The sequence below is a fragment of the Helianthus annuus genome, chromosome 2 (assembly GCF_002127325.2).
Source record: "Helianthus annuus cultivar XRQ/B chromosome 2, HanXRQr2.0-SUNRISE, whole genome shotgun sequence".
In the NCBI taxonomy this organism is placed as follows: Eukaryota; Viridiplantae; Streptophyta; class Magnoliopsida; order Asterales; family Asteraceae; genus Helianthus; species Helianthus annuus.
The window spans coordinates 128,093,390-128,106,085 of NC_035434.2; the positions used below are offsets into that span (position 1 = coordinate 128,093,390).

Below are 12,696 nucleotides of genomic sequence, written 5' to 3' on the forward strand. Positions count from 1 at the left end.
CTTCTATTTTGCCTTGTGCAAATACTCTTAATATATTTTGGTTACAAACTAAATAATCTAATCATGAAAAATGTTAAAAGTATTTAGTGTATGAGTTTATATGGGTCTTTGAGGTTATGCAATTGTGACCACGTATAAAAGGGGCCAAAAGTGCATATTGTGTTTACATTCAAAGAGATTATTGTTAAAATTTTATCATAAAATAGCTTAACCATCAATTTTCCCAAAGCTACTAGATTTGGAACGAGACAATGAACGAGGCATGAGCAGCACAAAGGAATACAGAGTGATTGGCATAAAATGGTTACATAACTTCCAAACACGACGGATAAAATCATGGGTATGCAAAATCTTCAAAATCATAATTATATTATACTACAAAAGAAAAAAAATCCAAAAACTAAAATTCAATCAAACCATTAAGCCCGAGTATTGGTTATGGAGATGGTACCACACGTAGTCGAACTACTATCCTATCTAATTTAGTTGAACTTTCAATGCAATGAATCATTTCCTCATCAGATGTTAAGCATATCCAGTCTCCATCTTCATCAAGGTACTTGAGATTATACGTCCCAATAATCAACTTGAACTTTTTGCCGATTTCTTGCTGCACAATCATAAAAGTTGCTTGTGAGTTTGGGAGACAAAATTTGATCATATCGTTTGCATACTCTGCCTTTATGGTTATGAGACTGTTGTTTATGTTAACGATTGACGGGTCTTGAATTGCTCCATTATTTTCTTTAGCTGTGTTGCTTTGACAAACGGACGAATCATTTGCTTTTCGCTTCACAAAATTTGGTCCTTGCCACTCTGGGATGCCAAGTTTTCTCAACTTGCGTTTCAGTGTAGATTCAGAAACTGTGACACAACATCAAGAAAGAAAATTTCTAAGATGTTTTGGTTATGAAGTGTAGTAAAATAAATATTCATCTCCGTTAGAATATTGTGAAACAATGAGCGATTTTTAGATAAAAATTATAAATAGTTACCATCAAGGTTTTTCGCAGCTTCTTTCATGGTTTTTCCAAATTGTTTCTCAACGACTTCTAGAGGTAACAAAATTTCAGTTGTCTTGCATTTCGCAGCTTCTTTCATGTAATTTCCAGATTGATTCTCAACGACTTCTTGAGGGAACGAGGTCTCAGTTGTCTTGCATATCGCAGCTTCTTTCATGGTATTTCCAGATTGTTTGTCAACCAGTTGTTGAGATGATGAGATTGCAGTTGTGTTGCATTTCGCTTTCGAAAGACCAGTATCGCCTCTGGCAGTCTGATCCGCAATGATGGGTGCTAGATCTGGCTGGGTGTTAGTAATATCAAACAGAACTCTAACCTGGTTCATAACACCTGAACTCTGAAAAATCAACTCCGTTGAACCCAATTCAACAACTCCTCTTCTAAATGGTATGCAAACCATCTTTTGCAACCTGAAAGCTAGACCTTGCCGCGCATGTTCGCAGCGTGACGCTAGCACCTGTTTCTGTCCAGTAATCCAACCTGGTTGATTACTCAAGGTCGCTTGGCTGGGTAATCCATTACCGTTAAAAAACGATTGAGTCATCGAGATGAGAAAAAACCATTCTGTATCAGTAACTTCATCTATGGCATCGGTTTCCAACTCAGATCCGGATATCATCGAATCAAGCTCCCGAATCACCCTCTTTCTGTGCTCCTGTTCAGCAAAAGAAGTAACCGAAGAAGACGTGGTTTTCGGCTTTCTAAACTCACCTCGGTAGTACCCATCACCCCATCCTAACACCATGACCGACTTATTCGAGTAATCCACTATGGAGGACGATTGCCAGAAAATAGCGTAAGTCCACGGTTGTCTGGAGTTGTCAATCAAATCGTGGAGGTGTTGTTGAAAAGTATATTTATTGTATGGCTCTGATGAACCGAAAATCTCGAGAAGATCATCTACAGAAGCGAAAGTGGGGGATGATATCGGAGTTGACAACATATCAGATAACATGATGGGGTCGTCGCCCGTATTCAATAGATTCATCTTCGTTTGGAAGGTGGATGATATGAACAGCAGCCGGCCGGCCGGATTGCTTTAAAGTAAACTCTTAACTCTCGCTCTTGGCACTGAAGGATTGAGGAAAATGATCAAAGTGTTACGCAGGGAAGGACATATCGAGGAAAATGCAAAAACGAGATTATTTGACGATGATGAAGATGATCTGGATAACATGAACATGCGGTCGGTCTAATTTAAAAGTCTTCAGTCTACCTCTAGGAAAGATGCCAAATAATGGTTGCTGTCTGCGGATTCCGTTCATATTATCAACATCACCTAAATACATGAAAAGCGAAAACCATACATTGTGAAAAGAGGGAAAAAAGAAGAAAAACTATTGCTGCAGCCTTTAACTTACCTTCTAAGGGGAGGAGGGGTGGTCACAGTGATAGAATTCTATCATTCTCAATACCCAATCAACTCATGCCATGTCATCACCCACTATTCTATCACTAGTGATAGAAATGTAGTGGGGGTGGTGAAAGTAATAGAAAATAGCTATTTAAAAATAGCTAACAAAAGTTGAGGGGCTAATTTGCACTTTTCATCAAAGTTCTATTAATTCAATTACATAAAGGACAAAACAATCTCTGCAAAACATTCCATTTTCAATGCGTTATCAACTCAATGCGTTTACAATTCAACGCGTGATGAAGTTGGAGGCGGCGGTGTGCGTGATACAATAACGCGTGGTGGGAGGTCCATCACGGACCGCCCCGCCTCCCCTAAGGGGAGTGGGGTGGTCACTAGTGATAGAATTCTACCACTCACAAACATCCAATCAAGTTCCGTCATGTCATCAACCACTGTTCTATCACTCACAAGCCTTTTTAGTGACGGTGGTCATCACTAGTGATACAATTCCATCGCTCACAGCTTTTTTTTATTTTTTAAATTAGAAATTAAAACTAAAACACTAAATTATAAATTTCATTAAAATTAAAAAATAAATTACATAGCAAAATAAAAAAACAACTAAACATTGGGGAAAAAAAACTTAAATTAAACGGGTGGCATCTCCCAACCCCACATTTCGCAAATCTCGTGCTTTTGTTGAATTAAAACCGACTTAAACGGTTCGTCGAGATGGGTGTGCGGCTCACACAAGATTTTTAAATCATTTTGTCTTTCTACCGTTTTCAAGTGTCCCATAACTTTTATGGACAAAATTTTTTCTTTTCTTTGTTTGGCCTCGTTGTATTGCGCCAATTTCGCCTCTTCGGTTCTGAAGATCGACTCCGACACCGCTTCCTTTCATTTGCTTGACGGTTCACCACTTCTCTTGCAGCGTGGCCTTGTAGGTGTATCTTCTTCAACGGGGTCGTCAACGGGTTGATCGGGCTCGTCTAGGGGGTCGTCGTTTAAATTCATTTGGGGCAAGTTATCCGACGCAGAAGTCGTGTAGTTCCCCGAATCGGAAGTATTTGATCTTTTCGGACCTCCTCTCTTTTTGGAGCCGTAGGCCCAACCACGTCAACCAAATCAACCGGGGCCCATTTCGGGTGACGCCTCGCAACCTCCTGTAACGCCCTGCGTTTTTATACTTTCTATATTTAGAAGGTCTTGCTTGTATTTTCTATTTTTGTAAGTCTTGTGTTCTTGTAATCGTTCTTTCTATGTAATCGTTGTAAAATCCGAGACTTGGATCATAAATAAAACTCATATTTTGTTAAATTGTTGTACATACGTTATACGTGCTCATACATTCAATTTCGTGAAACAATTGATTTATATTCGTAATCCTTGAAAACTATGTGCCATTCTTGCAAATACGCGAAACTTATGCTTAAAACGCCTTTTGATCGTATATGAAACTTAAATACGATATTCATACACTTAATCATACTTGGTTTATGTTCCTCATACTTAATTTACCTCTATACTATGCTTATATGGCGAAAATTGTGACAACCCTCACTAAACCAGGTATCCGTACGACTTAATTAACAATTAATTACTACTTAATTACTGTGCTTACTTGAACTTATGGATAAACTGCTACTTGAATGTTGATACATGTACATACTTGCATCATACTCTATTTACTGTCACTACATTATTTACATGCTGAACCTTAGTGACAAACATGATGCACAAAAGTACAGTAGCACAATGAACGGGTAACCTATTGAACGTGCTGTCATAACTAGCACCAGGCAGATACTGCCTCTAAGGCCTGTATGAGCCCGAGATAGTTTACTACACTAATAGTGAGTGTGGAGATACAAGGGTTGTAGAACTGCGTCTCTAGGAATAGGTTACAGTGACAGGATGTGCCAAAAACGTACTCTAAGTACAAAATTTAGCACATTAACTAAAAATTCAGCATTTGGTTAACTCATAAAGTGCCAAAACATGAGAAAAATATTACTAGACACTTTCCAAAGTGTCGGGAATAAGTTGTGTCACTAAAATTGATAATAACGACACTTTAAAGCTTTGTTAAACGCTTTAACGGATTACTATCCAACCGAACAACCGGACTTTACCCGGAACATAAAAATATTGCCATTAACATTATTTATCTTTTTATGAGCCAGTTAGGGTCCCTGAATACCCTAACACCCACTGTAGAGCACAACACACTAGTAACCGGGTTAATCCCTAAATTAACTAAACTAACCTAACCACATACTTAGTGTTTAGTTGGAAATGAACCAAGACCCCCCCCCCCCCCTCTAACCAAACCGTCCCCAAGGGGGACACACATTGTCCTTCAATTGATTATTTTAATTAAACTTGTCCCATATCAAGAAAGCATAAAAACCAATGGGTTATGATCATTCTAATTGTCTATAAGAACAAGGTTGTGCACACTAACAATTAAACTTGTCACATTGTCCTCTCTCAAAGGCTCTCGGCCAAACCCCCCTCAACATCCATCAATTTTTCGAGTTTTGTTCAAGTAATTCCAAGATCACACAAGTGTTAAGGATCATATCCGAGGAGGCTTGGTGCATTCGGAAGGTGAAGGACCTCACCCTATTGCTTTTATCCACTCATTTTGCGTCTAGATTCTTCCCTAGCCTCGAGCTAGTAGTAAGTTACTATAATAACACTCTCGAACTATTTTAAGGTGGTTAAAATGATATGTAACGGTTAAAAGTCATGAACATGCAAGATGATACATAAAAGGCTACTAAAAAATGCTAGTAATGATGGTTAAAAGCTTGAATGTTGTGTAAATCTTGTAGTATTTGATTTGTGTAGTTATTTAGGCCCGATCTATGTTGTGGTAGCTCGGATCATCGTTTAACCCGGATTGGTCATGATCATGGATCATGACATAGAGTTGTTTTAGTGTAACAAGGGTTAAGTGATGAAACTCTACCACACGAGAAACTTGAACTTGTGTAAAAACGATTTTACTTACAAAATAGTGTTTAAAACTAGTAGATCTACGGATCTACAAGCGGTATTTTCAAAAGACCGAGTGTCAAAGAAATCTTATTTTCTAAAAACCGGATCTTACACTAACAAGAATGAATTTTTTAAACACACAAGTGTGTAAACACATGTGTAACACTAAAGTTTCGACAAAGAACTAGTTTTGTCAAATTTTACAAGAAGTTGTAAAGATGGAATTTCTTTAAAAGCGAGGCTTTTACGAAACCGGAATGATTTATATAAAGATCCACTAAAAGTAATGGGATTTACTTCATATTTTTGGATAAACTACAAGTTCATGTAATTTTTGCGATTTACATGTTTATTGGCTAGTTTGTTGCTTTGAACATTGTTTTGGTTGAAAGAAAATACTGTTGAATTGAATCATAAAAGAAAATGATACGCTTGAAAGCGTGGCCACCTCCAGTTACAGGGGAAACTCTGGCGAAATTTTTCTAAAAACCTAACACTTGGAAATATTTTCTCTACAAGTGTTAGAGATACATTTTGACTTGTTTTCCTATATAAGTTTCGCCACGACTTTATTTACAAAATATCGGAGGTGGGGTTTTCACAAAATAAAACGTGATAAATATATATTTGGAAGATATATTTTTCTTCATAACGTCACTTGTTATGTGTTTATGATTATTTTGTGAAATATACAAATATTATTTTTAGGGTAAAAATAATATTACCGTGTTAACAATTCCAAAATGATACAAACGCCTTCGCGATAATTATTTAAGTTACACCGGTAATTATTATTACCATTCGATCTATAAAACGTAACTTACGCATTTAAGGAAATATTTACAAACGCGTATTTTTGTCAAGGTATTATTTTGGGAAAATTATGTGTATTAAAATATAATATTTTTGAGAAAAATACTTATATTTTGGAGAAAGGATTAAAGTATATTTTAAGTGAGACTTAATAATATATTTCGAATTTTACGAACGCACATGTATTAGATCCCCCATCCTTGGGAAGGAACATAATTACCAAGTATTTACAGAATGTAAACACGAAATAGTTGTCTAACTATTTCCCAAAAACTTAAACCATAAAGCTAAGGCACGGCCGTCCGTCTAATAGAGTTAGTACGTGTAGGTCGTCGCACAGCTGCTTGATCAGGAGATATACTTGGTAGAGACGCACCACTGTGAGTTCATGTCCCCCTTTTCTCTTAACTGTTTTCAGTTTTCTAAACTGCGGGGGTGAAATACATGTTACTTTGATTACGAATACTTTATACATGGTATGGTTAGCGTAAGGAGGTTTACGACTTAGATCATGTGAGTGGGTAGGCGGAAACTTGAGGCCATTAATCCTCAAGGTAGGACCAAGGGACAGTAGCGGTAGATCTATCTGGGTGTAGCGAGCCCAACCCCTGAGCCCGCCTAATGGACCAGGTGGTGACCTTGTGCCCGACGCATAAATCTGCTAGGTTTGAGTCTTCCTACTTGCACTTCACACATATCAATGGCCTTGCAGACCATTGGCGATCTCTTTTTCCTTATTTGCTACATACCAGGGTTTTATACATACAAAGGTTTATTTACTCACTTACACATGAACTCGCTCAACATTATTGTTGATTTTTCAACTTACATGTATTTCAGGGAATTAAAGGATCTGGCACGGTATGGCACGTTTTCCCCGCTGCACTAGTTACGAGGTCATCCAAGTTTAAGGGATGTGACTTTTTCCTGGACGAGTCACAGTTCTTAAACTGTGTTTATGTCATGTTGATGTTTGTGTCTGTTGAACACTGTTTATGTTGTTAGGATGTGTTTCCGTTGAGACATTGTTATGGTATTTTACTTTTCAAACCTAATTTAATGGATGATCTTGCATGGTTTTTAAATTCATATAGCTTGTTATGGTTAAGCTATGGTATTAAGAAGTCACACCAAATTAACCACGCTTCCGCAAAGCCAGGGTGTGACAGCTTGGTACCAGAGCTCTGATCATAGCGAACTAGGATTCCTTCTCGAGTCTAGACTATGATCACTAGGGCTCTCACGAAAACACTTTTACTGCATACCACTTAAGTCCAGATCCAAAACATTTTTATAAACAAAGTTGAGCACATTTTATTTTTTATTTATAGGCTCAGTCTGGGAGGCTGAGGCTCGGTCTTGGAGGCCGAGGCTCGGTCTTGGAGGCCGAGGCTCGGTCTTGGAGGCCGAGGCTCGGTCTAGGAGACCGAGGTAGTTGGCTAGTGGGACTAGGAAGAGCAGTCTGAGAGGCTGGGAGAATTGGCTAGTGGGACTAGGAAGAGCAGTCTGAGAGCCTGGGAGAATTGGCTAGTGGGGCTAGGAAGAGCAGTCTAAGAGGAGAATTGGCTAGTGGGACTAGGAAGAGCAGTCTGAGAGGCTGGGAGAATTGGCTAGTGGGACTAGGAAGAGCAGTCTGAGAGGCTGGGAGAATTGGCTAGTGGGACTAGGAAGAGCAGTCTAAGAGGAGAATTGGCTAGTGGGACTAGGAAGAGCAGTCTGAGAGGCTGGGAGGCTAGTGGGACTAGGAGGACTATTTGATTGATTATTGGACTAATATGTTTATATGATTATATGATTGATTGTTATACGTATGTGTGTTTGTGTTACAAACGTCATGCCTTCATCATGTACTAGAAAGATGGACACTACGAATCCCATGGCCATCAGACGACATAGTTTCATCGGAGCACGAGGTGTACATTTCCGATACTACCGGCATAGACAATGACGACTTTCAGCCCTTTTGCGCTGCCTGAAGTCGTGGCAGAGCCTACTGATGGCCATCTTGTTGGGAATTTGCCACTCGCGGTGATCCCTGCTCCTGTGCCCCTTGCCGCTTATCCTGTTGTTGATATGCCCCCCCCCCCCCCGACGTGGCCTCTGACGACGATAACGATCTACTAGAGGAGGACCCATTCGAGGGCGAGGCCCTATTGCTGCTGGTATTAGCCTACTGCTTGCAGACGCTCCTGCAGGGGAAACTCATGCCCATTCCCCTGTCCCAGACTCATTTGAGTTTCTGACGTCCGCATCTTCGCATATACAGGGAGTGCAGCACCATTCACATAACGCCGACCCTGATATGGCGTCATCAGCTGCACCAGTTCCCGCACACAGCTTTGAGTTTGATCACGATATTAAGGATGATCCTGTTTTTCCACCTGGTTTTGATCCAGACCATGACATTGAGTTCATACACTTAGACCAGCCCTTGGAGGATCCTGTAACCCCGGTGTTTGTTGATCCAGCTGATTTTGAGATGGAGTTTGTTGATCCAGAGCCAGCCGTGGCCCCTGAGCCAGGCGTTGCTCTTGACCCCGCATTGGAGCATGACCCTGTTCATGCTGATGCACCTGCTGTTGCTCCTTGATTGATCATCTGCTTGGACGAGAGAAAATTTGGGGTAACTGTGCAAGACAATTTATTATTACGGGGGCCCACGTAATAACGACTTGTAGTGCACAGAAATCCTAGTGGACTCTGCGGGTCAAGCTGATGAAAACCAATGTAGCAGGAAATAACTAAAACACGAATGACCAAGGCGATGTAGCCTCGAGATCATTCTATTTCAAGCAACGAGCCAAATTGGCAAACCTAAGTGAAGGCTCACAATTTATTTCCTCACTTATACATTGAATATATTTTCGTGTGAAATTGGGTGATTACATGATGGCTTATGGTGCTATGTATCTCCTAGACAATTGAGATGATGTCTAACCCGCTTCATGCCACTTTGGCAAAAGAGAATGCCACCCAGGCATGACACAAACACCAGTACATTGCCAAGGATAGAAGCCGAGCTGCAAAAACGCAACTCACAGGCAATTGCACGACATGAAGCTCTCCGCTTTTAGCACAGCAATGGCACTACTGGAAATAACCCTCCAACTGACTGCACCTATGAGCAGCACCTGAACTACAAGCCTTTGAACTTCGACGGAACAGGAGGCGCCGTTACATTTGTTCGTTGGTCCGAAAAGATTGACTTCATACTAAGAATGACTAACTGTTCACCCCAACAGAGTGTTACCTTTACCTCGGGGTCATTTCTAGATGGCACACTCTCATGGTGGGACCATCAGGGTCAGGCCTTGGCACAGAATGCTGCTTATGCACTGAGCTGGGACGAGCTTAAGGAAATGATTGAGAAGAAATGTGGTTCTAGGAATGGAATCCAAAAGTTTGATGTGGAGTTCTGGAATTTGAAGATGGACAAACCAAGGATTCCTGAATACGTCCAGCGATCTCACGGCTTGTCTAGGGTCGTCCCCTACTAAGTCATTGATGTTGTATGATACAGTTGTGTACTTGTAAGCTTTACATTTTGGTCTCGATTTGTGGCAGTGCAATCGCAGTGATCTATTGTTTATGTTCTATGACATGAGATGTTATGTGGCTGATCTATTTATAGCATGAAATGTTATGTGCTGATATTGATGAATACATACGTGCACTTGACTTGCTATGACCTAACCTACGTAAAACATCTTTTAGAAGATGCCGCCAAGACGCGAAATGCGCATGCCCACCTCTGAGGCAGAACTTCAAGAGATAATTGCTGCAGCTATAGCACAGCACGAGGCCCTACGCTCCGAACCTAGCAGAGGCACCTCAGAAAATAACGATTGTTCCTACTGGCACTTCCTCAACTACAAGCCTCCGAAGTTCGACGGCACTGGGGGTGCCATAGCTTTTGTGAAATGGATTGAAAGTATGGAATCCATCTTTCGAATGAGTGGTTGTACGCCAGAACAACAAGTCCCATACGTTTCTGAGTTATTTCAAGATGGAGCTCGATTATGGTGGAATCTTCAGGTTCGAATAATGGGCCTAACTATAGCATACGCGTTGATTTGGGATGAGTTGAAAGGAATAATGCGTAAGAAGTATTGCGCCCAAACAGAAACCCAGAGGTTGGAAGGTGAATTCCAGAGCTTGATAATGGAAGGTCCGAAAATGTTGGAATACATGCAAAGACTTCATGATTTGGCACGAGTCGTTCCATACTTGGTGGAACCAGAATTGAGGAAATTAGGACATTTCATTTGGGAACTGGCACCTCAAGTCCTGAGCTTAATGACGGCATCTACGCCACCAACAACTATGGCTGCAAGCAAGATGGTCTTGGCACTCATTACGGAAGTCATTAGACTAGAAAAACTTGCAAACCCTGACAAGGAGACTCACGTCGAGTCATCCGGAGGTAACAAACGGAAGTTCTCGAACTTCAAGCAAGGCACTAGTGGGGTTGTTAAGAAAGGAGAGTCAAGCGCGCCAGCTCAGGTTACAGCTGGTAGTGGAAAGAAAGGAAAGGGATATATGGCACTCAGCCTAAGTGCAACACCTGCCAGCGTCACCATTCTGGCCGGTGTAGTCGGAAAATGTGTGAAGCGTGTGGAAAACCTGGCCACTTGAAGGATTCTTGTTGGGCCACTGTTGGCCAGGGAGGCCAAGGAGGATTTGGAAACGGAAACAATAACCGGGGTGGTAATGGAAATCGCCCACAAGGAAACGTTGGAGGAAATAGGAATCGAGGCAACAATGCGAATCAAGCAGGCGCTATGAATCGTAACCAAAGGAATAATCAAGCTGGGAATGGAGGTGGAAACGGGTAAAGACCTGGATGCTTTAATTGTGGTAATCTTGGGCACTACAAGAGGAACTGTCCAGAATTAAACCAAGCTCGGGGAAGAGTTTTCAACATCGAAGCGAGGGAAGCGCGCCAGGACCCCAATGTCGTTACTGGTACGTTCCCTATAAACCAATGCTATGCATCCGTTTTATTTGATACTGGTGCCGATTATAGCTTCGTATCATTAGAGTTTAAGAATATGCTTGGGTTAGCTGCTAGTAAATTAGATATTCCGTACTCAATCGAATTGGCTAATGGGAAGTTGGTAGAAGCCGGTGAAGTTATCAGAGGTTGTGTGATCGAATTGGGAGAGCGTGAGTTTGCTTTGGATCTACTACCAGTCCAGCTAGGAAGCTTCGACGTGGTGGTAGGAATGGATTAGTTATCAGGCAACAAGGCAGAAATAGTTTGTCATGAAAAGGTTGTTCGTATCCCAACCGAAGATGGTGAAACAATTGTGGTTCACGAAGAGAAGCGAGATACGCCGTTGAGAATTATCAGCTGCCTCAAAGCGCGAAAGTGTTTGCAGAAGGGATGTGCTGCCTTTCTGGCACACATTGTAGACAAGAAAGCTGCAGAACCAAAAATCGAAGACATCCCTATCGTGAGGGAATATCCAGAAGTCTTCCCGGAGGACTTTCCTGGATTGCCGACTCAGAGGCAAGTAGGGTTTCGCATCGATTTAGTCCCAGGCGCTGCACCTGTGGCTAAGGCACCCTATAGACTTGCTCCGTCTGAGATGCAGGAACTGTCGACACAACTTCAAGAGTTGTTAGACAAGGGATTTATCTGACCAAGCTTCTCTCCTTGGGGAGCTCCAGTTTTGTTTGTCAAGAAGAAGGACGGTAGTTTTCGAATGTGCATTGACTACCGGGAGTTGAACAAGCTAACGATCAAGAATAGATACCCTCTGCCAAGGATTGATGATCTGTTTGACCAACTGCAAGGTTCAAGCTTTTACTCTAAGATCGATCTTCGATCTGGATACCATCAGTTAAGGATACAAGAGGAGAGTATCCCAAAGACAGCCTTCAGAACTCGTTATGGACACTACGAGTTCCTAGTTATGCCGTTTGGGTTAACAAACGCACCTGCAGTGTTCATGGATTTGATGAATCGAGTTTGCAAGCCGTACTTAGATAAGTTCGTGATTGTGTTCATCGATGATATCTTGATTTATTCAAAGACGAAGGCTGAGCACGAACAGCATTTAAGAGCTATTTTGGAATTGCTGAAGAAGGAACAACTGTATGCCAAGTTCTCTAAGTGCGAGTTTTGGCTACGAGAAGTCCAGTTCCTTGGACACGTGGTGAATGGAGATGGAATCCACGTGGATCCAACCAAGATCGAAGCGATCAAGAATTAGGAAACGCCAAAGACGCTAACCGAAATTCGATAATTCTTAGGTTTGGCTGGTTACTATCGAAGGTTCATTGAGGATTTTTCAAAAATCGCTCAACCATTGACGCTCCTCACGCAGAAAGATAAAAAAGTTTGATTGGGGAATCAAACAAGAAGAAGCATTCCAGATATTGAAAGATAAGCTTTGCAATGCGCCAATCTTAGCACTACCAGAAGGTACAGATGATTTCGTGGTATACTGTGACGCCTCACGTCAAGGATTGGATTGCGTGTTGATGCAACGC

The 12,696-nt window shown here is 41.3% G+C and overlaps 1 protein-coding gene across 1 annotated transcript; it reads right to left on the reverse strand.

Moving 5' to 3' along the window:
• Positions 1 to 265: 265 nt before the first annotated feature.
• On the reverse strand, positions 266 to 2,315 carry LOC110878445 (transcription factor MTB1). The gene is made up of 2 exons (XM_022126749.2): positions 996 to 2,315; positions 266 to 864 (listed from the first exon to the last, which is right to left on the reverse strand). Exons 1-2 carry the CDS (start codon positions 2,008 to 2,010, stop codon positions 437 to 439), a joined length of 1,443 nt encoding a protein of 480 aa, XP_021982441.1. The 5' UTR covers positions 2,011 to 2,315; the 3' UTR covers positions 266 to 436.
• Positions 2,316 to 12,696: the final 10,381 nt, after the last annotated feature.